This window comes from Pelodiscus sinensis, chromosome 6 (assembly GCF_052426305.1).
Source record: "Pelodiscus sinensis isolate ZL-2025 chromosome 6, ASM5242630v1, whole genome shotgun sequence".
Taxonomy (NCBI): Eukaryota; Metazoa; Chordata; order Testudines; family Trionychidae; genus Pelodiscus; species Pelodiscus sinensis.
Window position 1 is genome coordinate 35155176 of NC_143057.1, and position 24601 is coordinate 35179776.

The window sequence follows — 24601 nt, forward strand, 5'->3', positions numbered from 1 at the left end:
GGTGATTTTTATTAACAAAACAAGGAAAACATGCTTGGTAAAGTAGTACTTGCTTGCTAGGTGTTACAGAGCAACTGAAAAATAGAACATAGAGAATTGCTTCCCTATGATTCAGTTTGGAAAGTTACAGTGTAAGGGGGTAGTTACATAAGCTTTGCACAGAGAAGTCCAGCAAACTCCAAAATAAAGAAAATAAGCATCTGATGAAACGTCCCCTGTTCTACTCCAATATCTGATGTTTCAAGGTTCAGTCCTTCCTATGCATGGATGCCACTGGATACTCCATGACCTGTTCCCTGGCTCAGTTCATGTCTCCCAGCTCTCCTCTGGTCACACAGAGGGTACGTCTACACAAGCCACCCGTTATTTCAAAATGTTTTTTGAAATAATGAGTGTGCTATTTCACCATCCCGGTAAACTTTGTTGCATGAGGGTTAAGGGGTGGCTCAAAATAGCATGTTATTTTGAAATTTGGCACTGTGTAGATGTGCCAAATTTCAAAATAAGCTATTTTGAAATAGATTTGAAGTAAAATTTATTGTGTAGTGCAAATTGTGTATCTTATTTCAAGTTTAGGGTGCTATGTAGATGCACCCAAAAACTGGAACAAGAAGGTCGCTGCTTCCAATTAAAAACCCACACACTGTTTTTATTGGCTCTCCTGGCTTCTGCCAACTTATTTCCTGCTTCCTTAGCATTCCTGGAAACTCTCTAGGACCCACTGTCTATAGTTTTAACACTTACAGGCAATTAAGTTAACTGAATGGCTAGAATGCCCAGAAAAGGCTAGTCCCCCTTCCACTCATGACAGCGCAATATATAGCAAATTAAGGGTTTGTTACAAATGATTAATTCAGTTCTATGTTGAATAACAGAGGAATGACTAAGAATGCATCTGAGAACCTTAAAAATGCTGCCTCTTTTTCTTTGTGATACTTTACAGAAATGGATGAAATTTCAACGAGACTTTGAGAATTTTAAAACAGCCTGCATACCATGGGAAATGAAAATCAAAGAGATTGAAAGTAAGTATTTGTGGAAAACAATACAGTTTTCACTGAGCAGCAGGTATACATCCCAGAGGCATCTCTGATTCCAAGAACATCCTCACTGGTTTTTAAAAATAGCTTTCCAAATGTTCTACTCCTTAGAAAGGAAGATGGATCCACCTTCTTAATGATCAGTTATCCCAAGACGATCTCTTCATCATGCTAGAGCACTCTCACTCCTCCTAGGAGTAACAATAGAGGATAAAGCCACATTCTGAACAAGGGTATGTCTACACTACCCCGCTAGTTCGAACTAGCGGGGTAATGTATGCATACCGCACTTGCTAATGAAGCCCGGGATTTGAATTTCCCGGGCTTCATTAGCATAAGCGGGGAGCCGCCATTTTTAAATCCCCGCTGCTTCGAACCCCGTGCAGCGCGGCTACACGGGGCTTGAACTAGGTAGTTCGGACTAGGTTCCTATTCCGAACTACCGTTACTCCTCGTGAAACGAGGTGTACCGGTAGTTCGGAATAGGCACCCTAGTCCGAACTACCTAGTTCGAGCCCCGTGTAGCCGCGCTGCACGGGGTTCGAAGCAGCGGGGATTTAAAAATGGCGGCTCCCCGCTTATGGTAATGAAGCCCGGGAAATTCAAATCCCGGGCTTCATTAGCAAGTGCGGTATGCATACATTACCCCGCTAGTTCGAACTAGCGGGGTAGTGTAGACATACCCCAAGAGATTATGGTTAATGAAACAAGCTTCATAGTAAAGCTAGTCCACACAAACATGTAGCTTCTAGCAAGCTGGAGTGTGAATCTCTCTCACACTAGCCTGTCCCAGACTAAAATCCACATGGATCCTGCATTAACAGTTTGTTAACATGCTTTGATCTTTGAAATGGGACAAAGAAGATGGGACAAAGAAGCACACCAGCCAAAGCAAAAGGCAATGTACTCAATGTACTGATTGTATATGAAGACTAAACACTCCTGTGACCCTTAGAAAGGTCTCTGCAGTCAGGATTAAGGCACTTTAGTATGTTTGTTGCGTCTGTTTTGTGGGGAAAAATAGACTTCTGTGTTCATGGCTCTCAATTTGGCACTTTTGAGTACCACTAGACACATACAAATTGTTCCTTCAAGAACATCAGCAGATGTACATTACTGTGCTGGTGTATGTAGAAACAAGTTATTTTTTCAGGTAGCTCAAATGATTACTGCTATCATTTTGACTGCATTGCACATCTCTTATTTTCAAGGACAATTTGGGTACGTCTATATTGCAACATTATTTTGAAATAACTAGCGTTATTCCGAAACACCTTAGTCCGTGTCTACACAGCAGGCAGTTATTTCAAAATAGCGTCAAACCATTTCTCCAGTTTGTTGAGATCATTTTGAAACATATTCCTAACCTCCAAAGCACTTACAACCCCTCCTAGCTTGGTATCATCCTCAAACTTTATTAGTGTACCCACAATGCCACTATTTAGATTATTGATGAAGATATTGAACAGAATTAGACCCAGAACTGGTCACTCAGGGATTCCTCCTGATTTGCTCTTACAGCTTGACTGAGAATGCTCTCGCGGAATGATTTTCCAGCCTGTTATGCACCTGATATTAGCTCCATTTAGGTTGTACTTCCCTAGGTTTGCTTATGAGAAAGTCATGTGAGATGGTACCAAAAACCTTACTATAATCAAGATGTACCTACTGCCCTTATTGACAAGGCTCATTGCCCTGTCAAAGAAAGCTACAGTATTAGCTTGGTTTGGCATGATTTGTTCTTGAGAAATCCATACTGTTACTTATCACCTCATTACATCACAGCAAACTGATTGCTTGATTATTTGCTCCATTATCTTTCCTGGTACTGAAGTTAAACTGGTCTGTGATTTCCCAGGTTGTCCTTCTACCCCTTTTTCTTGATTGGCACTAGATTTGCCTTTTCCCAGTTTTCTGCAATCTCTCCCATCTTCTACGATTTTTAAAAGATAAATACTAGAGTTTTATTTATACTTGAGTTTTACATCAACTGTAAAATGCCCATTACTTCCAAATGGCAGTTTCATTGTGAGCTACCCTTGGTATGGGTCTTTCTGGGAACTATGTGCTTAGTCACGAGGCCCATTCACCAAATGGAGATCATGAAACACATACTATCTAAAAATACTTTTAAAGGTCATTGTATAATGCCTATATTTTATAAGTGTACCCTCTCTGCCACTAAATCTTCTTTTGTGAAAAATGTATTTAGCTTGAAAAGGCATTAACAGCTAATAATCAAACATATCCTTTAAAGTCTTTATGGTAATAATGCCCAGAATAGATGCCACTGCTAAGTTTAAACCTTTTTATTACCCAGTATTGAAATTAGCTCTGGAAAAGTGCTCTTGGCATAGAGCTCATAGGTTGGCTTTGTTGCTTGCATATAATATGCTATTAATTTAACAGCTCTCAAATCACAACATACAAAATAAAGACGAAAAAGAGAATGTGACCACAGGTATCAGAATATGTATATAAAAGCGGAAAGGACTTGTGATTACTGTTGTGGCAAAATTTGAGAATCTTCTTATAATAAAGTAAGCTTTATGTTTTATAGGGAGAGATGTCTTCCAATAATGAGTTAAGTCACCAGCAAATCCCCCTTGAAACAAACTTGGCTTAACATCACAGGGAATTGAGTGGGAGCTTCAGCCACCAATCAGTCCTAATAATAGTGCAAGATAGCTTTGCTGATAGTGGCTTTGGAACATGCAGTGTCAGGGTGGCCATGACCAGGGAAATGGCCCACTGTTTTAGGTGATTTATATTTTGTGTTGCAAAGCATTCCTAGGCAAGGCGATACTCAGCCAAAAAGAAAGGGCAACTCACCACATAATAACTTGAAACACATGGCATCGTGATCAACAAAGGACAAAGCAGTTCATGCAATCACTGGGATGTAATTTAGTACACAGAAGAAGCTGTTGAATAAATGTAGTTAATTTAAATTGAGCAGCTGGAGACAAGTGGTTCTTTTGGCGGGCTGGTAACAGAATAGAATTCATTCTGAGAACCCATGTGAGTGATCCTTCAGTTATATTTGGTAAATAAGTTGTTTTGCCATTAAAACTCATGTCTGCTTAAAGTAAGTAGACTAAGTATGTAAAAATAGACTAGGATCATTAATTGACAAAGTGTTTCCAGTGTACAGTTCTCTCCTGTAATGAAATAAGCTTTTCTCTTTTCCTGAGCTTAAAAATGCCTCGATACTGAGATTACCACAGCTTAAATGTTACCTTTATAATGCCCCTCAAGAAGTAGGATTGTGAAATTTCTCTTTATTAAAAAAACAAAACAAAACAAGTTTGGACAGAGACCAAGCATGACCTATGTCAACCTAAGAGAAAACTATTCTGCAACATTAACTAGAGTGGTTACTGCAAATGTATATGTTTTTACAGTACAAGTTTGCATGGACTGTATGCATGACTATCTAACCCAGGGCTACTCAACATGTGGCCCATGGGCCGCATGTAGTCTGCAGCCCGTTTATTTGTGACCCCCGAGTGGAAGCCAAAAAAAATAGTAGTCCATATAATGGTCTTCTGTTGATATGCATTTTAGTAGTTAAATTCCTGGACTGTCATTGATCATTAAAAGTGCTGTCATTTGGTTGGAAATGGGGTAAATATTGCATTTTATTAATATCAGCAGAACTGACTTAAATGGGGCTGGTGTGTTATGTAGTCTTTAATCTTTGTATTAAAAGATTATAACAGGGTTTAAAAGAGAACTAGATAAATTCATGGAGGTTAAGTCCATAAATGGCTATTTATGGGTATGGGTAAGGAATGGTGTCCCCAGCCTCTGTTTGTCAGAGGGTGGAGATGGATGGCAGGAGAGAGATCGCTTGATCATTACCGGTTTGATTCACTCCCTCTGGAACACCTGGCATTGGCCACTGTTGTCAGACAGGGTACTGGGCTGAATGGACCTTTGGTCTGACCCAGTATGGCCATTCTTATGTTCTTATTCATGTATTCATGTCAGTGTGAAAGAAGCTATTTGCATATATTTGCATGTATATGCAACCACACTTAAGTTGCAGCCCTCGGCATGTGCTGTGAGTATCATTGTGGCCCCCAGGGCTTCCAAAGTTGAGTAGCCCTGATCTAACCCATATCAAACAATGAAGTTGAAATTTGAAACCCAGAAGATCATCAAAGCAAACCATATAATTCAAAGATGAAATGACTCAGTCAGATTTTCAGAACTTTCCGTCCCCCATCTAGCACAGAAGAGGGCTGGACATGAAGTTACTTTTAAGACACCTTTATGCCTGTCCATCCATCCTGGGGTCACCAAGTGCTTGTCTAATCCCAACATCTGCTCATTACAACATCTGGCAATCAGCTGATGTGCAATTTAAGGTCCTTTATGTGGGCCAGGAATTAAGAACAGCTAGAGCCTCCTAGGGCTGATCCTCCTCCCCCAGATATGCAGCCATGTGCTGGGGTACTGACAGGATGGCATAGGAGCTGAGCACTCTCCTATATGAGAGAGCCATTAAAGGAAGATTGCTGGCTATTTTGTGGTCGAGAGTAGGTCAGAGACAAAACCTGTCCCTTTGTCTTGTTATAGTTGTCTACTTAAATGGTGCTACTATTGGAAGCATCTAGGAAATAACATTAGAAAGTATAAAGTCTTCCTCTTCTAGGAACTGAAAAGTTCAATGTCCTGTACAGGCAGTGCCAATTACAAATGATAGCATGAAAGCTCCACATCTACATAAACAGGATAGGAATTTCAGCTCATCTTCAACAAAGACTTTGGATGAATCTCATCTCCTTAATTCAATCCCAGCTACTGACCGTTTTCATGAATAACAACAGGTCAGTGTTAGAATTAACTGGGGTACAAGGGGTAAGAATTAACTGGGGTAATCTTAACTGATGTTTTGCCAAAAGGGCCATTAACAGAGAAAATAGGTAACATAGTAACAAAATAGTGTATGAAATCGTCAGACAGAATAAAGGTTTACATACCCCCAAACCAACAGGAGCCACTTTAGCCAAAAATAAAAAAGATCATGTGGCCAGTGTTTTCATTTACAGCAGACACAACATTAGAACAACATAAATAAAATAAAAGAGAATAAATTCTCTTTGAATCTTCATTTAATTATAACAGTCTTGATTGCAACAGGAGGTTTCTTCACTTGGGCATGCCAAACCAGAACCTAAACTGCTATTTTATGTTTATTAGTAGTAATATAGTAGTAGTAATAACTAGGAACTGTGCATAGAGAGACACAATTCCTGCCCCATAATGCTTATGTTCAAAATTGAACACAATTAGTCAAAATAGAACTACCGTATTTTAGCGAATATAATCCGCGGGTTATATTCATTTTTACAAACCCTGCACCCCCCCCCTTCAGAGTATACTCGGGTGTGGGGTGTACAAAATTTCTTTTACTGACCTGGTGGTGAGCGATCCTCTGTCCCTTCTCCCGCTGCACAGTTGCCAGCCTCTGGGAGGGGGAGCGTTCATCTCCCGGTCCCTGCGCCGGAGTGCTCCCCCTGCCCCTTCCTGTGCCTGCGCAGGAACCGGGGGATGAGTGCTCCCCCTCTCAGAGGCTGGCGGCTGCGCAGCTGCAGGAAGGGGCAGGGGAGCACTCTCATTCCCCCGACCGGAGGTTGTACGGCTACACAGGAACCAGGCGGGGTGAGTGCTCCCCCAACCAGAGGGTGGCTAACTCCCCCCCCCCCCCCCGACCCATAGAAGTCTCCCCTCCCCTGCACAGTTTGAAAAAAAGTCTTGTATACCCTGAGGGTTATACTTGTGCGTGGGGTATACAAGATTTTTTTTACTCAAACTGCAAAAACCACAGGTTATATTCGGGTGTGGGGTATACTCGGGCACAGGGTATATTCGCTAAAAGATATTAACTGGCAGAACTCAATTAATACTCTGCCCCTCTGTTCAAGGTGCCATTCTTATTCCTAAGCCTTTCCTGTTTACACTAGTAATCCTTTGCACAGTATACACTTGTTTCCCTAAACCTGAATCTTAAACCATTTCTTGTCATCATTGCTGTAACTTTTATATTGGTGAAGTATAGACTAATCAGTCTGTTGCGTGAAAAATCTTTTGCACTGAGTATCTGTATGCTCCTGGTTTTCTAGGTATTCTGCATCTGGTGTTGTGACAGACAGCAATCTGTTAATGATTTAGCATAAAAATACCATTGTACTCTACACAATCACAGTATCACCACTGCAAATTCTAGTATTTTGGACCACTTCTGGGGAACAGTATGTGAGTGGTTTTTTTCAATTCCACAAGTTGTCTTTCCAGCAACACTTTTCTTTCTCCCTGGAGAGTAGCCCAGAAACAAAGCATATGCAGAAAGACATTGATAAGCTCTAGAGACCAGGATTTCAAAGATGTTTTGCTGATTTCAGTGGGAGTTAGGTGCCTTGTGTGATTTTCAAAAGGTCCTAATCAGATGAGGCATCTATCTACATCCTTATGCAACCAAATACCTTTGAGAATGTGGCCAAGGGAAATCATTTGAAGTTTTATTCTATTGTGTTAGTGTCATGTTACTTTTATTTCTTCAGTATAAACATATAATCTTTGGTAAATGATGTCTTGACTTCTCTTTTTTATATCATGTCAATTAAATGAATGGCAGGCTGCAAAACTGAACAATTACTAAATGATAAAATTACACAAATTAACATAGAATGAAGAAAAATCTGATTTTTTTTGCATTGTAAGCACTCACAAAAATGCTCAAGTAATCCTTGTCTCAAAGTAGGAAGACAAGTAGATTAACTGATCTCTTTTTATCACTTCAAATGTTCTCATAGGTCATTTTGGCTCTTCAGTAGCTTCCTATTTCATATTCTTGCGCTGGATGTATGGAATAAATATGATTCTCTTTGGATTGACATTTGGCCTTGTAATGGTGCCTGAGGTAAGAATGGGTGATGTGGGATTTTCTTAAATTGAGTTTCTTATTTCTATAGGCACATAAAATATTACTGAGGAAAGTTGTTTAAACTTTTACCTTTGTGACTAAAACACTTACGGGGAGATCTCTACAAATGCGCCAACACTTTTAAGCCATGGAAAAGAGACAGGATCGTGTAAAATGGTCCTAAAAGCTGTGGTTTTGCTCTGGGATGTATTCCTGGCCCAGGCACTGCACAAGAGAGCCATAAAGTTTCCTAGCACCACTTAACAGTGATAGCACCACAGGGGCAAGTGAGGCAGGGATGCCACAGCAGAACTAAGTGTGAGACAGGTGTGGGAGTCAGGGCTACATCCTGTCATGATGGGGATATTCCAGGTGGAGTTCCAGCTCACCCTGGAAAGTCTGTCTAAGTTATGTGAGGGGCATCTTCATGCTGGGCACTGGGGGGGAGGAAGACCACAAAGGTGGTTTAAAGCTACCTTAGCCCCCATCCGCTGGTCTGTGAGTTCTGTGCTGCACCCCAATAGAATATTTGCACTTTGAGCTTGAAATAGACCCCATGCCAGCAATGATCAAGAGTTAAAAATGTCTAGCCACAATGGCACAAGCATAGCTAGCCACCCCACATTTGTACCTAGCATCTTGAATGAGATTGTACTCAGGGAAGCTAGTTCCTCCCTCTGCTCATGTTGCCATAGTTACACTTCATTGTTAGAGAGCGGGCTTGCTTAGAGCTAGCCTGTGGTAGCTCAAGCTGGAAATTATACCTCCAACTCGGAGTATAGATGTATCTTTAGATGTGCTGCAAAGCATCTCAGCATAAGGTGGAATTCAACCAGAGTTGAATTTATCCTATGCAAAGGCTCAGTATAAGACTTAAGCAGGGCTCAAAATAGGATTTAAATCAAATGTAAATAGTACATAGGTCTTGGGCTGGCCCCTAAATTTCAGCCACAGAGAATATCTTCCTGATTACACTTATGTCCAGTGTGTGCATGTAAATGAGTGTATCAGATAATGTCAAGCTCAGAAGATTTATTTAGGATATGACATCTTCCAAATTTTTTCCAATTGATGGGCCAATTTCTGCACCCAGTCACCCCTCAGTAGAGTAATTTAAACTAACAGGGTTACTTTGGATTTACACCACATTTACGGCATGTCTACAAGACAGAGAAGATCGACCCACTGGAGGTCAATCTTCTAGCATTTGATTTAGCGGATCTAGTGTAACCCTCCCCAAATCAAATGCTGAGGGCAGCCCTCGCTGGCATCCTGTACTCCTCATTCTGTGAGGAGTAAGAGAAGCCGATGGGAGCATGTCCTCCCATTGGCCTCCTGCAGTGTAAATGCTGCAGTGGTTTGGCTTAAGGTAAGCTGAATCGAGCTACGCATTTTGCCTGGTGGGATGGTGTACCTTAAGATCACCTGCCTGGTCTAGTGTACAAGTCAAAAGAGAAACTCCCAGTGACTGTAGTGGAACAGGTTGGAAACTTCACTGGCCTAGTACCTTCCATGAATGTGCAAACCTCTCAACAGAGACTCTGGTTGTCATCATCTGAAAATTATATGCATGTAATGACCCAATATATTTTCTATGAACTAATGCAACCAAAGTGAATTTGCATCATTGAAATAACTCACCGATCGAATGAATATTTGTTAACCTCTTTGTTGCTGCTGCATATCAGTGGTGCAGCCTGATATTCCATTGATTTTTTAGTAGAATGCCACTTAATAAAAATGGGTGTGGCATAATAAAAATAGCCTCAATCACTATTCAAAGTTGTGAAGAGAAAGAATTTGGAGAGGTGAATTGGTATCTGGAGAGAATTATGAAGAATCCAAAGTGAATCTCCTGTGCAATTGTTCATATTTGCATTTTATGCTTTTTGGTTGTTGGTGGTATTTTGAGTGGTTATCTACATTCATCATATTTTGGCTACAGGTACTGATGGGGAAACCGTACGGCACATTGCCTAGAAAAACTGTCCCAAGAGCTGAAGAAGCAAGTGCTATGAATTTTGCAACTTTGTGGGACTTTAGTGTAAGTGTGCATTGTTGCAAGATTGCTTATTATACAACTCTTTTGGCTCTATAAGGCTTTGATTTCAATGTTTAGTGCTTCACAGTTCAAATTCAGCAGTTTTAAATGAAGTATGTCAGGAGGTAATTCAAACAGAGAGAAATCAGTTCAAATAATTTTTCCATTAATTCTGGGTATAGATGTTTTCTTGATCTAAAATGGAACATATGAACATTCCATGTGCATTACTGTGTCTTTAGAAATAAAAAAAATGAGAGGAATTTGGGAAGAAAAGAGAGTAGATTTGTTTAGTCTCTAGTGTAATTCATTTGTTCAGTAGAGTTCGACTATGAATAAACTTGACTCTTTGTCATTATATGCATTTAGATTTCATACTGTTGCCATGTAAACTCCAAGTAAGACAAAAACTTATACTACAGGGTTTCTTTTAAGGATAAATTAGAAGCAAAATTCTGTTTTTAAAATTTGCAAATATTTTAGCTGCAGTGAGAAGAATGGCTGAATCCCTTGTTGCTTCTTTGATGCTTATCATATCCTTAAGCAATGATCTTTCTCTAATAACTGTCAGAAGGTAGACTTCTAAATACAGTATAATACTTTTTATAGATTGAAACAATGTTTTCACCACGTTTCATACACGGCATGCCTACCTAGTGTGGTTATTGCACGTCTACAAAAGTAAATTTAAAATGACCATGCTGAGGACAAATTTCATGTCACAATGAATCCAGATAACAGTACCTTGGATGAAAGGTAATGAAAGTATCCACATTGTCTGTCAGGCAGCACAAATGATGGAATCATTTAAAGGATTCTGCATAAATGAAAAAAGGTGGAATTGTACAAGTGTTCTCCAGATTAATGGGACCAGCATTTAGATAAAGGTGATTTTGCCTGCAGCTTTTGTCCAATCTCCCTTTGGCATTTAGGCCTCAATCCTTCAAAGATTTATGAATACATTTAACTTTAATCACTTGTTATGGATTTCCACAATGATAGGTATGGTAAAAGATATGGCAGGTTCCTTGGAACAGTTTACAGCTCAGACATGGCAAACATGATAGAAGAGTTCATTGTCTCCATACTTACAAACAATAGGGGCAGTGTTAAATATTACTCAGGGGATGAAAGTGTTAAAATCTCCTTGGTTCAGACTCATCTCTGCTGATGCTGGGAAGGGTAGTGATGGTTGCAGGCAATGTTCCATCCCTCAGCCTAAGAAGTTCTGCCAGTTGGGAGCAGCTGTGAATTTCTGGATCATCCTAGGAGCCATGTGGACAGAGGATGTGATAGGGATTTACTGAATTAGCTTAGCCCTTGGCCATTCCTCCCATCAAGCACTGCCCATTTTCAAGCATGTGCTGATTACCTAGAGAGGTCCCGTCCTGTGCCACTCCAACCCCAGGTGGATATTCTTAATAGGGACCTTACCCCAGAAGCTCATGGTTCTTCCCCTGGTAAAGTGCCTGGAATGAACTCTGGCCCTCTCGTTTACTTCTTTAGAGAGTTTCAGCCTGGTAGCATGCCACCTGTGGAGGAAGTGTTGGATTTTTAAGCTCTCAGAACACAGGCAGAATAACAGAACAGAAACATTGATCTGTAGGCTGACTTCCTGACTTTTAATGCAATACTCCCCACCCGACTTACTGAAACCCAGTGAATTTTTAAAATTTTTAGTTTAATAAAGTATTTAAAGTAACACCTTCATCTCTCTCCACAGTGCTGGATATAAAGCCATAACTAGCCAGGTAAACTGTGTCTCCTTAGTCACAAGGTGATGGCCCCTCTCTAGATCCATGAAAGGTTGTCCATGTTCTTTTTTTGGGGGTGAGGGGGAGATCCTGCCCCATGGCAAGGAGCAACTGAATAGTAGTCTGCAATCACTGACACATGTCGGTAATTAATTGAGTTGTACTCCCTTATATTTGGATGGTCAGGAGTTACAATAGTTGAATGGCAATAGAAAGAGACACAGCAGTGAATCAGGTGGTGATTGCTATTTACACTGAGAGAGACATTCAGCAGAGGAGAGACACTGGAGGAGAAAAGGGAGCTCTTTAGCAACATAGAGCCTCTTGTAAGAAGAGTGGATTCTAGAAGAAGGGGAGAGAGGTTTATACAATTGTATGGAGAAGGTGAAAACTAGGAGACTTGAGAGGAAAGAGATGGTAGCTGGAGATGAGAGGCCACTGGTAACTGAGAAAGAAACAGGACCTAGCAACTCTGAAGGGGATAGACTAGCAAACTAGCTTGATTACTAGGTAACAGGTAGCACAAGAAGCAAAAGGGAGACAGAGAAAAATAGTTGGCTATAAAAGCAATGAGATAGTGAAAGACTTGGACCCCAAGCACTAGGGGGGGTAGGAGGGTAGGGGAGAAAGAACTTTGACAAAGGAAGTATAAGGCCAAAGAACATTCCCAAAGGACAACAAAACCTTTCTCCAGACAGGGATGGGAGCAGGTACCATGCAGTTGAGATTATTTTAGAGGCAAAATAATTTTTCAGGTCCAAAATAAAATGATACATTAATATGTATACTTAATCAAACACCTTTGGTATCAATAATTTCCCAATAACATTTCTTTCTAAAGTAATAATAAAGGGCTCTAAAACTTGCAAAACATGAGGGGACAAATTGTGCCTGGCCCAATTATCCTTTGTAATGTGACTATTTTCATCCTGCACAAATTACTAAATGGCGGTTGCCTTTTGTCTTTTAATCAGGAATTGAATTTTTTATATTTATGTATTCTGCGATTCAGACAATTACCCTATGCCATAGCAATCAAAATCTCAATGCTCATTATAATCATGTATTCAAAGAAAGAGAATATGGTCATCTGTTTTATGTTTTGCTGTGGGAAGGTAGTAGACCCTACACTTATGGCTACTGCTTATCAGCTAAAAATAGATCATACACCACAATTAAATACAGTAGACAAAGCCCCGGAAACAACATCCTTAATTATTCACAGTGCAGGCCTTATCTAGAGGTATTAAAACACCTATGACAACACTGACTTAGCAGAGTTTGTTGACTTTAAAGATATTTTAATACACAGTGTGATCTAGACAGTCATCCAGAAATATATGAATCTGTGAACAACTACAGATTAGTCAATCTACAACCATAATAATTCTTACATGAAACACCACCATTTCTTAATAGAAGTACAGATGCTAAACACAAACTATTTAATATAGATGTTCCTTCCACACTTTTGGTGCTATACAAATGAATAATAATATTCTCTTTATCCTAGAATCAGATGCCTAATGCTGTCTCTCCTGTAGGCATAGAATTATGGATGTTCTGATACCAATACAAATAATGAGATACATTGATTACCAAACCAAGAAATCTGTGAATATTTCCTCTAGTTACCAAATGTTAAAATTTCATTTTCACTTCTACCACAATTACAAATGAGGTTTTGTAAACCGTAACAACATTTCAGACATTTTAAAAGCTCCAATAAATCAAATGAATAGCTTGTGATTACACAAACAGTAATCTATGGACATTATAATCTATTAATGGATTGATTTTAAGAAATACCAGCAGCTAAACAGAAGGAAAGTAAATGGACATTTTAATTTAGGAGGACTAATGCACTCTGAATTAGCACTGTCAGTTCATAATCAGAACATATCAGATTCATCACCAGTATATTGGTAAATTATGCACTGGCATGCTGAACTCTGGTGTTTGACTTGAGTTAATTGTGCCTGTTTGGAGCTTCGCTGCTACTTTGCAGGTGGAATGCTGTTCATCAAAGGATTTTAAATGCAATGCTCTTCTACAGTGGTAAATGCTTATTCTAACCAAAATGGTCATTGACCAAACTAAGTCAACTATCCGGATTACTTTCAGACTCCAGCAATTACCCATGAAATTATTTTTGAGAAAACAATCCAAGCCAACAGAAACTTCATTCATATGAATTTTTTAAAGAAATGCAGTTTTTTTTAGTACCAACCTAGCAATTTGTTTTATAAACTGAAGGTAGAAGTACCATTTCATTATCCAATGAAACACATTCATGTGTTGAATAAAATGTATCAACTGTTAATCAGCACATAACACCACTGTCCAGGACTTTGACAGTAATTTTATACCAGACTTGAGGGAAATTTTAAGAACATGGAATATATTGTATATTATATATATTTTGTTTAGTTGAAAAGCCACTTTCTGTTAAATCTTTCCACTCCAACAAAACCACCTGGATGAAAAACTTTTCAGCTGCTATGTTTTAGATGACGTGCGTAACCTGTGAAGTCCCTGATAGGTTATGAATCTGACAATCAACATGAAATCTTTTTTCAGATCCTCTATAAAGGTTCCAAAACAGGGCTGTTCTGAATTCTCATAGAATAGTCATGCCCCAGCTCTCAGGTTTACCAAAATGATGTCTGGCGATGTCATGAAGGAGTAGAAATGAATGTCTCTTTGATGAAGTCTCTTTTGGTGAAGTTTAATGAGGTTTCATGTGTGCATGTAGGTATGTACATAACAGATTAGTTAAGATGTTGTGTGCCATTTACTTTTCAGGGCCTTGCACAGTACTCTGTGCTCTTCTATGGCTACTACAACAACCAGAGAACAATTGGATGGCTGAAGTTCAGGATGCCTCTTTCCTATTTCCTTGTGGGAGTTGGGACCATTGCCTATAGCTACATGGTTGTCATCCGAACGTGAGTTCCTTCTGGCTGTAGGGAAGTAAAGAATGAGTTAAAATAAATGCCACTCTCTTTACAAACTGTGGGGTCAGAGAGGATAATGCAGCAGTTTTAACTGCAGGATTAATGCAGCTCTGCTGGAGCAAAGCTGCAAGGAAATGCTGGACTATGTTAAAACCATTTATAATTTCTTAGGCCTGTGTTTATTTATTAGGGACGTGAAAGTGTAAACATGTAAATAATTAACTGATGAGTTTGGGTTCATTGGCTAACTATCATGATTACACGCAGGCCCTGCCTCATGCTGCTGCCTCTGTATCAGAGGCAGTGGGGGCAGGGGAACAGCGGCAGGTGGGAGCCAGCTTTTAAGCTCCCATAGAGTTACACCCTCCCTGTCTCTGATACAGAGGGGGAGAAAACAATCTTTACTGAAATAAACTTTCCCTCTGCAACTTAAAGGTATAAAATGAATGTATAATGCAGGGAACAAAGCTCTCAACCCCTCCTTTTATAATAATCAGTATCTGGTACAATGTCAGATAACACCCAGGCCATTTAGTTGTTTGTCTTTTAATCATACTTAGTGTGAATTAAACTTAAAAAGAAAAAAGGAAGAAGAGGAAAACACAGGACACAAAATTCAGCTGTATAAGCCACAGTGAGCAGTAAATGGTTCTCAGCAAGACTACAGTGGTTAGTTCACACTTACACAGCGGTGTAGGAGAATTGATGCCATTGGTCATGACTGACAAATTAGTCTCCAGTTGTGCTTTCTCTATTAAATTATATTTAGAGCTCAATATTAAAAACAGTAGGAAGAATATGGGTAAGTGGGAGAAAGAAAAGTGAGGCTAGGATGCTAAATAATTACACTTTGACGTCTAGAATTCTGGGTTTAAATCCTTAGAGTGAAAGAAAGTTTATTGAGAGTAGTGATTTGGACTATTGTACCTGTTTGCTTTCACCAGAAAATCCCTTAACATAAGAAACATCAATAAATAAACAAGCATATTGAAGTGTTTCTGCCGAACAAACTCATGATTGGAAAAGTCAGATAATGGCAGGTCAGGATTATCTGATGCTCTGGTGCAGATGGATAGCAGAAACTCATGCACAGCGTTCATGTGCCATATCAGGCTGTTTGTTTTTCCCTAGCACTAGATTAACTCAAAAAATACTTGGTTTGTTAGATAAGGTAAGCAGCATTCCCAGACAAGAAAATGGCCTAACAAATTATATGTGTCTCATTCACTGTTCATAAAAATGTGCGTGTTCAGAGAAAGAACAAAACATTTTGAGGCAGCAGTCATAGTTTTTGACCAAGAACAGCTTTTAAAAATGTTTCTTTGATGCTATATCCCTGAAGATTAGAAGACTCTTCTCACCGATTCCTCTCAGGGAATTATATTTGAGTGGCTGTCACCCAGAAAAAAGAATCCGTATAACACAGAAACTCTGAGGCCAAAACAAAGGAAATATCCTTGGGGAAGCATATGCTGTATGTGCTAAATTTCCATCTGGTTACAAGATAATAGTGATGATCCACATTTAGGTAACGCTTGCATCAATTCTTTATATATGTAATATTCTTCTGAAAGCCATTTTTTCAAAAGCAATGGCACAGAAATTAAAACCTATTATCAAGGTTGTTGTTTTTGATGGTGATTGGGGGCAGAGAAGAGAGATGTGAGGAGTGTGTGTGAGTGAGAGAGGAATTGACTATTATATTTATAGAAGCTATTTTTAATTAGGGGGCAATCAGCAACTCTCTCACTCAGCCACCCAACAGTAAGTGGAAAATCTGCAGCCTTAAGATTGCAGAATTCACGTATTTATAATGTTAGTTTCAAACTCTTAAGGAATTTTCAGCACATGATGCAGTTGGGGCTAGATTTGCTTGTCTAAGCAGTGGGCAGACAATGTGGCCATGCATGCCCATGGCTACTGTGAAATCCATAGACTCTCAGCAGTCTTGGGTCATCCTTCAAGCATCTGGCATTCACCCAAGCCTAGAAGCTCCATGTTAGTCTCTGGGCCCCCTGTCTCCATACAAGTATGGCTTCATCTGGATTGGGTGGTCAGGAAACAAATTACAGAAAGATAGGTATGGTAGATTCAAGAAATTGATGCAAGGAAGCTGTTAGGTTAGAGGAGACTTTCTCCATTCCTCTTTTTTCTTCTCTGTAATGGCAAAGTGTGTGTGTGCGCGTGTGTCCACTATCTAGTTGCTGCTTGCTTTAATGATGATCACGTTATTTAAATGCTGTTATTAAATGTGGAATGTGATACTGGAGAGTATTTTCCCAAATAATTTTCAGAGGAGAAGGGAATTATGAGAACAAGAACTGTCTGAAGAAATATTCACAACAGGTTATTTTCATACAACTTCAAACAGCTACCTAAGACAGTACCTTTAGGCTGTATCTACACTACCACATTATTTCAAAATAAGTTGTTTCAAAATAATAACTCCCAAAATAACTATTTCAAAATAAGCTTATTCCTCTTCACAAGCAAGAGTTATTATTTCAAAATAACAATCCCATTATTTCAAAATAACAGGTTTGGTAGTCTGGAGATTCACCATATTATTTCGAAATAAGGGGGGTTATTTTGAAATAACTCCCAAGTGTAGACGTGTCCTGAAACATCTGCATATCAGATACACGTATGGTAACAAACTCAAAATTAGCGGCCTAGACTCACTTGTAATATAACACATACAGATATTAAATATGCATTTTAACACCCACATTTTCATGATACATTGGCTAACTGCATGTTGGATGAAATCCTTCTATCCCCAAACACTGAGTTGTGTAATTTCTTTCTGGGAACTGGAGAGAATTAATCCTTCTATAATGTGACAGAGTGGCAGCAGGGGAGAAGCGTTACCAGGCCCTCTTAGAAACCCTTTGTGCTGTTAGTATCTTCCACCACTCCCACCTGCAGTGTCAACTCCACACCAGTTTAGCTGCCAGACACAACTCGATTCCTATGGATAAGAAAGGAGGAATGATGTATAACAGACAATTATCTAGATTCTAGGTTATTACACATATATTTTCTTGTGCATTGGAGGTTTTTTTTTTTTTTTTTTTTTTTTTTTTTTAGGGAACAGGGTTCACGTTGTTTATTTCTAATAATAGGAGCCTGCTCCACAATATAACCTTAAAGTAGAAACTTGTTTTACCCTGAGCATGAAATTAATGACATATCCAAGGCCAAATGTATCATTCCCTAGTAATGTTCTCCCCTCCTTGTGCTTAATGAGCTGAATTAAGTAATATAATATGCAGCAATGACCATCAATGTTACAAAGCTGACAATACCTTGAAAGAGAGAAGTAAACAATCCAAGGTGATGTCAAACCACTTAAGAAACAATTTGTTATTGGTGGAAGCTATTATAAATCCAGTTACAAGCACATAACAGACTAGCAGAATAAAAGAAAGCAGCATTTGTAATTTGTTTAGTCATGCAATAAGGTTTTTTCCCCCCTGGACAGTTATTAGAATTTATTTTTCTCTTGGTCAAACCTAGGATCTGATCAGCAGCATTGTAGGTCTTCTATAGTTTTCTGTTTAAGATAACTTAGTCTTCTCTTTTGAAATCTTGTTTCCTGCTGAGTTTCTCATCCAACTGAACTTCTCTAACATTCTGCTGAAGAAACAAATAAGAAACTCTGTAGTGAGAAAATGAAGCGACTTCACCGATATGGTCTGCCCATCATTTCTTCATCATCATGGGACTGGAGTGCATGTCCTGGGTTTGGGATGACATAACATGATATTCTGTAACATGAGGAACATTTGAAAATCTAAATCACTTCACAGAGAACTGCTGCTTCTCTCTAACCATGGGTTCTTTGTACATCTTTCTGGCCTTTGCAGAATGGCAAAGAATGCAAATGAGGAAGGTGGCGGGGATGATACAAGTTTTAATTTCAGCTGGAAAATGTTCACAAGCTGGGATTACTTGATTGGCAATCCTGAAACAGCGGATAATAAGTTTGCCTCAATCACAACAAGTTTTAAGGTAAGCTAGAGCTCACTACAAAGAGTGAACCTGACTCTCCCTTTATACCAAAGTCAGTCAATGGAGATATATCACTGTAAAACAGTGTTTCTTAAACTGTTCAAGACCGAGGAACACCAAACAATTTTTTTTTTATGGGAAACACCAAGGATTTTTTTGTTGAGAAAAAAAAAAGCCCCCAAGGGAAAAGTTGTTGACCCCCTCTCCCCCCAAAAAAACAAAACAAAAAACCCCCAAAAGGAGTCTTGCCCCTTTAAGGGTGGCTGTTCCCAGGGAAAAGTTGTTGACTAAATAAAAGAAGCCCCCAGAGAAAAGTTGTTGAGAATTTTTTTTTTTAAAAGGAGGCTTATCCCTTTAAGGGCTGCCATTTTGAATTCTGTTCTCTCCGCGGCACACCTCTGACTTCCTCACAGTACACCAGTGTGCCACAGAACACACTTTAAGAAATGCTGCTCTAAAACCAGTAGGAGAGTGGAACTAGGTCCTGTGGTATCTCACTCTCTCTTTTCTGATACTACAGCAGGTAAGCAGTACTCATAGAAATGGCTGTGTTCTGTGGGACTCCTGTACATGTCCTTTCAAAATGATTCCCATGTAAACATGTTTTTCTTCTCCTCCTCATCTCTCCTAGCTTCTAGTTTCTATGGTGCTCTTTTTTTTAAGTTTTGTTTAAAAAATGCTGGTGACATTTGCAGCACTGACATTATCATATTCTCTTGCTGCTCTGAAGAGATGCCACTAGACAGCAAAGTCATTGCCACAAGGGCCCATTCGGCGTGTCAAAAAATATGGATTCAGAAGTTTGACATCACACCTGCATCTCAGTAAAATAAAAAAGGTCACTTTGTTTTTTTCTCACAGCAACAAATATTTTATTTTTCAGGTGAACAGGGAGACACAGCCCAGTTCCCTGTGCACGGCAGCACATTCACTGACTGGACTCTAACCTTAGGGTTGTCTGGGGACCTCAGCAGTCCCTGGTGTGCTCATGAGTACATGAGGGGTAGTGCAACAGCCACATTGGTTGCATGCAGCTTGTCAGTAGAGTACTGAGGCAAGCAGTTTAGGGACACCATGGGGCAAGAGCATGTAGCTGTTTCTACCACATGCTTCATTTGGGAAATGCAGCATGCCCTGTCCTCCCCTGTTAGTGTGGAGAGTGCAGGAGGCTACAACTGTGTTAAGGATTGGAGGAACAAGAGCTTTGCTTATTCCATCCCACTTAACCAGCAACACCTCCTGTGCTTTCCATAATTCTGTCCAGGGTGCTGACAACCCTCCCCCGCAATTTACACATAAAGGGCATCTCTCCCCCACTCAACGATATAAGTAATTTTGCTGGGAGTTACTCAGGTCCTGGGGGTGCAGAATAAAGCCCAACAAGCTCAAGCAACAGTGGCTCTTTGTGTAGTTTCCTACGGAGGGTAGAGGACTGTGAAGATCTGCCAGTCCTCCCCTCACATTCTACTATGCCTACATGGGGGCAGTCAGCCTACATGGGGACATAAAGAAAAATTCAATTGAGAAAGATCTAGAGAGATCACATGAGGTTCTTGATGGAAATCCCATGATACAGCCATCCTACCTTCATTTCTGTGACCAGGCTGGGAGCTGAACAGTCAAGGGGTGATGTCTGGCCTTACTAAGCTCAGTGGGAGCTTTACCAATGACTTAAATGGTGCCAGGGCTCCACTCAAGAATTTCTGCTCTCTTATTTCCCTTATGTAATAGGCAAAAGAGTAGTAAAGAAAGCAGAGCCACACAGAGTTGTTAGAAGGCAGTAATCCTGCTGCCCTGATGGGCGATTGATACGTTTATGTACAGTAATGTAAGAAGCTGTAACTAAACTCTCCCTCTACAAGAACATCTTGGAGACTGTGTGAACTCTTTCTGCTGATGAAGTTCAGGGAGGAGGAAGGTTAGAGTTACTCAAGAGCCCTTAAATTCACCTTCAGCCTACACTGTGCAAATGAAGTACAAATCCTTCATTTTAATATCAGAAATCATCCAGAGTTGGTTTAGCCTGGGGTTCCTACACACAAACCCTTTTCAGTCCCTCTGACTTACAGACCTACAGACTTGCAGACTTACAGAGCTGTTTCCACTGCCACACAAGAGTTGCCTGGTTCCTTAACAAAAAGGTTTCAGAAAGCTGATCCCACACTTACGCTTCTGGGTCTCTAAAAGCACCTGGTGAATTCAGTCAGTGCTGGCAGCACCTGGTGAATTCAATCAGTGCTTTGACTTTTTTTGAATTACAGCTTCGGCATGTGAATTCAGGTGTAAGAAAAAATGAAACAAACTCAATGGGGAAAAAGCCATAGAAAATGAGCCTGACTATACTCATGCAAGCCAAACCCAGCAAGGCCCCACAGATCCAGGAGAGACTGTGATACATCAGCGTCACCTTCTTAAGAGATGCCCAGGAGTAAACACCATTCATCATGATTTATTTAAAAAGCCTGTTATCTAATAGCTGAACAGACAATATAGAGCCTGATGTTCTTAATGCTGCTCACTTACAACTACACTTTTGTTTCCAATAAGTGCAGGAAGCTATTGTGGAGGAGCAGGAGAACCGAAAAGAAGAAAACATTCATCTAACCCGATTCCTGAGAGTTCTTGCTAACTTCTTTGCCCTGTGCACGCTTGCTGGAAGTGGGTACCTCATCTATTTTGTTGTGAGGAGATCCCAGAAGTTTGCTTTGGAAGGCCTGGATAACTATGGCTGGTGGGAGAGAAATGAAGTTAGTCCCAGCACACTTTATGAAACAGATGTGGTTTGAAGGCACAGCTCTCTCTTTCTTTCTCTGCTCTACAGTGTGTTTTTTCTTGTCTTTTAATTAGGGCTTGGATAGTAAATGGGTAAGAAGAGATTTCCCTTTTCTCTGTTTCTCATATTCATTAAGACAAGTGTGTTTTGTTTTGCTTTTTATAATAGCTTTTCATGTTGGGCTTCCCCACTTTAATTTCAGCCCTGATTATATCCCCTTTGTCCTCCATGCTCTTTGGTCTGGCACTCTTTTTCAGCTCCTAAGAGGACTCCAGAAAACCCTGCAAAGGGTCTGTGTGCAAAGGGTCTAAGAAAACTGACTTCACAGAAATCTGTTTCATGGGGAGGTGAGCAAGGGAATCATTGTGAACTAGGAAACTTTGAGGTGGGGGTGCTGGGCCTGGTGGCTGATGATGCAGAAGGCTTAGCTGCTGAACTGGACTGTTACTTGTCTGTGGATGACCCTAGGGCTGTTGCTACATTTCAAAGGCTAAAGCGCCGCATGGAGCCCATGGCTCCCCTGCTGACCCCAGGTTCCATGCAGTGCTGCTGCTTTGAAATGCTGCAGTGGAATTTCAAAGCGGCAGTGCCGCATGGAGCCTGGGGTCAGTTGGGAAGTCCCTAGGTGATCCTGGGCTCCATATGGTGCTGCTGCTTTGAAATGCTGTGTGCTGCCTGGGGACACTTCAGTTGGCCCCGAGCTGCATGCGACTTTTCAAATCGGTAGCACCACATGGAGTCCGGGGTCTGGTCCCAGGCTTCAAGCAGTACTGCCACTTTGAAGTACCCCTTCTTCTTTCCCCCAACAAGGGGCAGCAACGGGGCGGAGGGGGAAGCAACTAGTTGACTAGTCCTTCACATCCCGACTTGTAAGATTTGTGGACACTCAGTGTGTGTCTACACAGCAGGGCTTAACTTAAAATAACCTATGCAAATTGAGCTATGTCAGTTGCATAGCTTATTATGAAATAGTTTATTTCGAAATTGGGAGCATCCACACAGCACTTTTTATTTTGAAATAGAGCACTCGTCCTCCAACTTCCCTTACTCCTTGTACAATGAGGGTTACAGGAGTTGGAGTAAGAAGTCCTCCAGCCTGACAGTCAACATTATTTTGAAATAAGTGCCTGCTGTGTAGACGCGGACTACATTATTTCGGAATAGTGCTAGTTATTTCAAAATGATGTTGCTGTGTAGACGTACCCTCAGTGTACACTCCTTGCATCCTTTGCTACCTTTCCAGTGAAACCACCCTCATACTGCTGGTTATTGATTCTTCTTCACTTGTGGGGAAGGGGAGTATAAGGATTTATATATCTGGGTTTGCTGAATGGATTCTTTGGATTCATCTGAGTGCACTTATTCATTCCTGTCATTCTCCCTTTCCTTTATCCGTCTGTCAGCAGTACAGCTTTTATGTTGAATCCCTTACACAGACCAAAGTCTAACATCAAGCTGTCTAATTTCCTGCACACATTTAAAGCAACTAATGACAGGTCCTCAACTACTTTATTAATACAGCCTGTTAATGGCATTGTGAGGTATCTTGCGATTTACCATGTTGGTGGAAAAAATGGACAGTATATTTCTGCATTCCAGCTGAGTAGTGTAGTTCAAGTTGGCCAAAAAGATGGATGGGGTTGTATATTAACAGTAACATTTATTTTTTTAAGCCTTTACTATTGGTTACTTTAGGTAAACACAGGCAAAAGGAGAAGTAATAAATCATAGTTTCAAGCAAACAGAGTGAATTCAAGGACATAGGGGAGTTCCATTAAGTCTTTGGATAAACATGACATTCACACACACACACACACACACACACACACACACAAGTTTAGGTCTAAAAAATGTGGCACATTTCCCTACAATATAGACCACACCAAAAAAAAAAAAAAACTTTGGGCCTGACTGCCCTTTTGTTTATGCTGATTCTGTATTGATGCAATTCCATTGTCTTTACTATTATTCTTGCTTTACACTGATGTACGTTTATGTATATGAGATTAAAATAACAGATTTTTGTTATACGCAGCTGGGGAAAAATCCTTGTTCTGTGACAAAAGGAGAAGAGCATCGGTCGGTGCTCTCCAAAGTTTACTCTATTTATTGTTGTCTGGCTTAATTCCCAGGTCACAGCCACACAACAGCACCTAACGTAGCAAGGAACTACAAACTATGATTTATTAAGCACATTCAGTACTTTATTCCAGCAAACCTCTCAGTGGCTCCACTGGGAGAATTTTTAGAGCAAGGAGTGATTAAGAAGTGATAAGCCAGGCTCTATATTAAGCACAATGATATATAGTACTCATCATTTTCCTTCTAAAAAAACAGTGGACAAAACTCTCTCTTGCATTCCAATCTTTTGACATCCGTCTGATGGTACAGAGGGGCGATTCCTTGGTACATCGGGTTGCAGAGTAGAGTCAGTGTAACTAGCTATTACACCATCCATTTAGGTAGCCCCATGGTATGACCAGAATACTATTGTACTCTTGCTATTCTCCACTGGGATAATACTGGGCCAGAGCAGAACCTCAAAAACAGTGAGTCACACCTGGCTCTTTTTATATCCCCATCCCACACACACCTCAGCTGAACCAATTAGACCATACATAGCTGGGGGTATGTCTAGACCACATGCCTCTGCCGACAGAGGCATGTAAAATAGGCTACCCGACATAGTCAGTGAAGTGGGAATTTAAATATCGCCAGCTTCATTAAAATAAAAATGACCGCTGCGCTGTGCTAGCTCAGCTGATCGTCGGCACAGCGCACGAGTTAAGATGCGGATCGGTCGACAAGGGAAGCCTTTGTCGACCGCTCCTTTAAAACTCGTTTCACGAGGCATAAGGCAGTGGTCGACAAAAGCTTCCCTTGTCGACTGATCCGCGTCTTGACTAGCGCGCTGTGCTGACGATCAGCTGAGCCTGCACAGTGCGGCGGCAGAGGCATGTAGTCTAGACATACTCTGAAAGTCTAGCCTGTTCTTTGGAAAAGAAAGAAAGTAGATACTGAGTGGAGTTCAGTAGACTTGGAATCTAACTCCTCGTTCTGTCAATGGCCTGCTGGGTGATATGGGAAAGTT

At 40.3% G+C, this 24601-nt stretch overlaps 1 protein-coding gene across 1 annotated transcript in view; it reads left to right on the forward strand.

Moving 5' to 3' along the window:
- TMC1 (transmembrane channel like 1) overlaps positions 1–24601 on the forward strand; it is a gene marked incomplete at its 5' end in the record, with an annotated part of 69509 nt that overhangs the window by 17093 nt on the left and 27815 nt on the right. The window contains 6 exons of the mRNA XM_075932632.2: positions 944–1025; positions 7862–7968; positions 9917–10015; positions 14572–14714; positions 18593–18737; positions 21290–21484. Coding sequence (XP_075788747.2) covers positions 944–1025; positions 7862–7968; positions 9917–10015; positions 14572–14714; positions 18593–18737; positions 21290–21484 — 771 coding nt within the window. The remainder of the gene's footprint in view (positions 1–943; positions 1026–7861; positions 7969–9916; positions 10016–14571; positions 14715–18592; positions 18738–21289; positions 21485–24601) is intronic.